The sequence below is a fragment of the Bison bison genome, unplaced genomic scaffold, assembly GCF_000754665.1.
Source record: "Bison bison bison isolate TAMUID 2011002044 unplaced genomic scaffold, Bison_UMD1.0 scf7180017864240, whole genome shotgun sequence".
In the NCBI taxonomy this organism is placed as follows: Eukaryota; Metazoa; Chordata; class Mammalia; order Artiodactyla; family Bovidae; genus Bison; species Bison bison.
Genome location: NW_011494812.1, coordinates 983,594 through 988,457, shown reverse-complemented (window position 1 = coordinate 988,457; position 4,864 = coordinate 983,594). Strand labels below are relative to the sequence as shown.

Here is a 4,864-nt window from a genome sequence, read left to right as displayed (position 1 = left end):
ATGGAGAATGCCAATCAAACCACTGCTCATGAGTTTATCTTCTCTGCTTTCCCTTATTCCTGGAGAGATTCTGTCATCTGTTTTGTTCTACTGCTCTTCATTTATGCATTCATTGTTGTTGGAAATGTGGTCATCATCACAGTGGTCCAGCTGAATATTCATCTCCACACTCCCATGTACTTCTTTATCAGTGCCCTTTCTTTCCTGGAGATCTGGTATACCACAGCTACCATACCAAAGATGCTCTCTTGCCTGCTTTGTGAGAAGAGCATTTCCTTAAATGGCTGTCTCCTACAGATGTATTTCTTCCATTCCACCGGCATCAGTGAGGTTTGTCTCTTGACAGCTATGGCCTTTGACCGCTACCTGGCCATCTGCAGCCCTCTTCATTACCCTACTATCATGACCCCAAAGCTGTGTGCCTGGCTGACTTTAGGTTGCTGTGTTTGTGGTTTTGCCACACCCCTTCCTGAGATTGCCTGGATCTCCACACTGCCATTTTGTGGCTCTAATCACCTGGAGCATATCTTTTGTGACTTCCTCCCAGTACTACGCCTGGCCTGCACAGACACACAAGCTATCCTTATGATTCAGGTAGTGGATGTTGTCCATGCAGTGGAGATTATTACAGCTGTGATGCTCATCTTCATGTTCTACATTGGTATCGTGGCTGTAATTCTACGTATCCGTTCCACTGAGGGCCGTCGCAAGGCCTTTTCCACGTGCGTCTCCCACCTTACTGTATTTCTGCTCTTCTTTGGCAGTGTGGCTCTCATGTACCTACGCTTCTCTGCCACCTACTCCTTATTCTGGGATACAGCCATTGCTCTGGCCTTTGCAGTTGTGTCCCCATTTTTCAACCCCATTATCTATAGCTTGAGGAATAAAGAGATAAAGGAAGCCATAAAAAAGCACATGAGTCAAGCTAACATCTTTTTTCAGAAGACCGGGGACCTCAAATAACATCTAGTGTTTGGGAGTCTATATAATTGTTAGAGTCTTTTTATCCTCAACTCTCTTCCATCTGTCTTTTTCTGTCAGTCTTTGGTTGAAACTGGTTTCCCGAAGGTCATCAATAAACAAAATTCACTAATAACTGAATTCTATAGTTTTTTTCAAACTTTATTCAATTTGATACATTTTGAATCAGACTTTGTTGACTAGGTTTTCCGCTACTCGATTTCTCCTAGATAAACTTAACTTGTGGAAATAATTGGGATAAAAATTTAATTTTAATACAGTCAAGACATTTGATTATAAGATATGGTAACTGAGCAACCATCTTCATAAAACTAAGTTCTCTCTATTGTATTTATAATGAATATACTTGAAGAATAATCCTAATTTCTAATCAAGTGTTCATGTGTTGATAAATAACAGTCTAGATGTTTTTCAGTAGGTCCAATTATGAATCCCTTGTATGATTTTTATCTTGGCAGTACTACACAATATTAATTCCATGTCTGGGTCAATAACAGGGACTAAGGCCTGCATCCAACTATAATGAGCCAATGTGCCAAGTTAGTGGAGATTGATTTATTGAGCACCAAATTAACTTCATTAATATTGATGACCACTAGAAATGAAGAGAATGGATAGGCCTCTTTAAAATTGACATAGAGAGAAGCTCCATAAAGGAGTTGGTTGCAGTTCTGTGGTAGTTAAGGACCATGGTAAAGAATCTCAGGCCAAGAAGTTCATTGAAGAAAATTTTAAATGCAGTAAATGAAGAAACAAAAACCTTGACTCTAAGAAAAGTAAAGTAATATAAGTAATCTATTAATTAGCTAATCAATATTTTTTCATGATACATTGGAAAATGTAATCCTTGGTTTCACTGTAATAACATGTAAAGTACTTATTAATGAAGCAGAAATATCAATAAATATCTATTTAATGAATAAACCAGTATCATCATGCTGCATTCAGATTGTTCCAGCCAACTGATCTACCATATTGGACAACAGTGCTTCCCTTTTGACCTCTTTTCCCTTGGGTTTCAGGGTGCTAGACTCCATTTTTTAAAAATCTTACTTTGTTTGAGGGCTCTTTGTCTTGTGAATCCTTCTCTTGATACATGCTTCATAAAGGGTGATTTTCTCCAAGGCCCACACCTCAGTGGTGATGCAATAATAAAGCTGATGACTATGCAAATGTTAATAGATTTTCACTTTTCCGTAGCCTACCTACAGGAATCCTATGGTTGTCAGCCTTACTTCCCCACTAATATGCCACAGCCATGCCCTCATCCTCACTCCTAAATCTTATGATACTCAAGAATCAGACGCAAAGACAAAAGTTAAGGGAAAGGTCTTATGAGAAAAGGCTAATGCTATCTAAAAGAACTCAGAGAGAGAGACCGTGAGAGAAAAGTCACATTTTGGGTCTGGAGAGGTCTTGGTAAAGGGAAGTCGTCAGAAAATACATTTGGCATAAGAAAACAAGGAAAAAGAGAAAAAAAGGAAACAAGAAGTGTTCCTGTGATTAAATAGTGTGTCTTTAATATTCTACTTTTACTGTTTTTCATAAAACATGAGGAATGAAATTACAGATTGATTGACTAATTATTTAACTATAATTTTCTAAGTGTAATTATTGTTCCAGAATTGATATACAAAAATTTCAGAATATGAAAGGGTTATGCAGTTTTCTTATCTGTTTTCCCTTTTTGAAGATTTTGTATTATATAATCTATTTCTCAATTAAAGTTCAATTAACAATCCGGTTTAGAAGAGTAAAGAGAATTTTATTTGAGACAAATTGAGCATTATAAGCAGGGAGACAGACTCTCAGAAAGCTCTGAGAACTGTCCCACCTGTTAGAGGTCAGAGGCACAGTCAGATACATCTTCAAGACAAAGGATCATGCATCAAATGACATACTGATGTATTTCATAAAGTTCAACAAGGATATATAGTCTAGGTAAGCATTTACAAAGCAAGCATCAAGTCATGACTCTTCACAGAGTTGGGAAATAACAATATTTATTTTAAAAGAAGTTACATTGCTAGGGTCAGAAGAAAGGAAAAGAAGTGATCTTTACTGCTCAGCAGACACTCCCATTTTTGCGAAGTTCTTTTTGACGTGTAATGCAAGTGCACACTGCACATTAGGGAGAGAGGAAGAATGCCCAAATGGACACACAGAGAGAATTTTATGTTGAAATTTTCTTATCGTGCCTTAAAATATAAACTTTATCACTTTCCTGAAAAAGAAAATGAAAGTGTTAGTCGCTAAGTTGTGTCTGACGACTCTTTGCCGCCCCGTGGACAGTAGCATGTCAGGCTCCTTTGTCCACAGAATTCTCCAGGCAATAATACTGGAGTAAGTTTCCATTTTCTACTCTAGGGGATCTTCCCAACCCAAGGATTGAACCCGAGTCTCCCGCACTTCAGGCAGATTTACCATCTACTACTTTCCTAGTCCCTCAAATTTTATTCTTGCCATTTATCTTTATCATTATCACTTATTTATCATTATAATTTATAAATTATTTATAATTATATTATGATTATTATTGTATCATCATTTATCACTTATAAGGTCTTATAAATGACATTTATATATATTATATAAATTACATTTATGCCATTGTCATTTATCATTGTCTTAAAAAAATTTATATAGCTGAAACTTTCATACTTTCTCACCTTCAGTCTGCTCTTCCAACTGAGACTACATTATTTCTTAAAACTTAAATATTATTGCTTTACTACTCTGCTTAAAAACCTTCTAAGATGAAACACACCCTCACTCAAAATTGCAAATGTAATTTTACTAGCTAAACTGTGTATGTGTGCATGCTATTCCAGTGTGTTGAATAAAAACAATTTCAAATTGAGAGAAAAGCTAAAGGAAAAGAAACAGCATACAGCAGGGTCTGATGGTCAAAAGTAAGGACACCATTCAGAGGGTAGATCACTGTGCTGACCTGCTGGTGGAACTTCTTACATGATTTTTTTTTTTTAATTCATATTACTGAGGATTGAGCAGTGAGTTCTCTTACACTGTGTTCCACCTCACCAACCTATTTATTATCTGATATTTGGGGAAGATTATATTAAATAAGGGGCTTCCCAGGTGGTGCTAGTGATAAAGAATCTGCCTGCCAATGCAGGAGACCCCAGTTTTATTCCTGGGTTGGGAAGATCCCCTGGAAAAGGGATAGGCTACCCACTCCTGTATTCATGGGCTTCCCTGGTGGCTTAGTTGGTAAAGAATCCACCTGCAATGCAGGAGACCTGGGTTCGATCCCTGGGTTGGGAAGATCCCCTGGAAGAGAACATGGCAATTCACTCCAGTATTCTTGCCTAGAGGCATCCTCATGGCATAGGAGCCTGGCAGGCTATGGTCCATGGGGTCGCATAGAGTCAGACTTGACTGAGCAACTAAGCACAGCACAGCACAACTTTGGAGAATCTGAGGTAATAAGAGTTAAAGTGAATATTGTTCACTGCAAAGAGGCCTTTCTTTCTTTTTTTTTGAATGACAACATTTAATATTTTAAATTTAGGATACAAACATTGGAGGCTTCTTAAAATGAGAACTCACTCTGGAGAAGCAAAAATAAAGTCTTAAAAATAAAATAATGATGACCTCTACTCCACAGGAAAACATTTTTTACATTAAAATTAGTGTATTTTTCCTTGTCGTTAAATGAGTTGAGAAAATTGAACTCTAAAATTCCACAGTAAGCATGTGAATTTTAGTGTTGCAAATTGGGGACAGTTTAGAATTTGGGTATATAAAGCATCTCTTGGAGTTTCTGAGTCGGGGAAACGAAGATCTGATAACTGAGAAGAGACTCAGGAAAGCTGGGTAGTGCTGATTAAATGAGTATGAGAAGTACAGTTCTGTCCAGAGC

General features: G+C 37.3%; 1 protein-coding gene across 1 annotated transcript; it reads left to right on the top strand.

Moving 5' to 3' along the window:
* LOC104993605 (olfactory receptor 6K2) lies at positions 1–970 on the top strand. Its single transcript, XM_010846924.1, is given in 2 exon segments — positions 1–941; positions 943–970. Coding segments are annotated over 2 exon segments (969 nt in total).
* Positions 971–4,864: the final 3,894 nt, after the last annotated feature.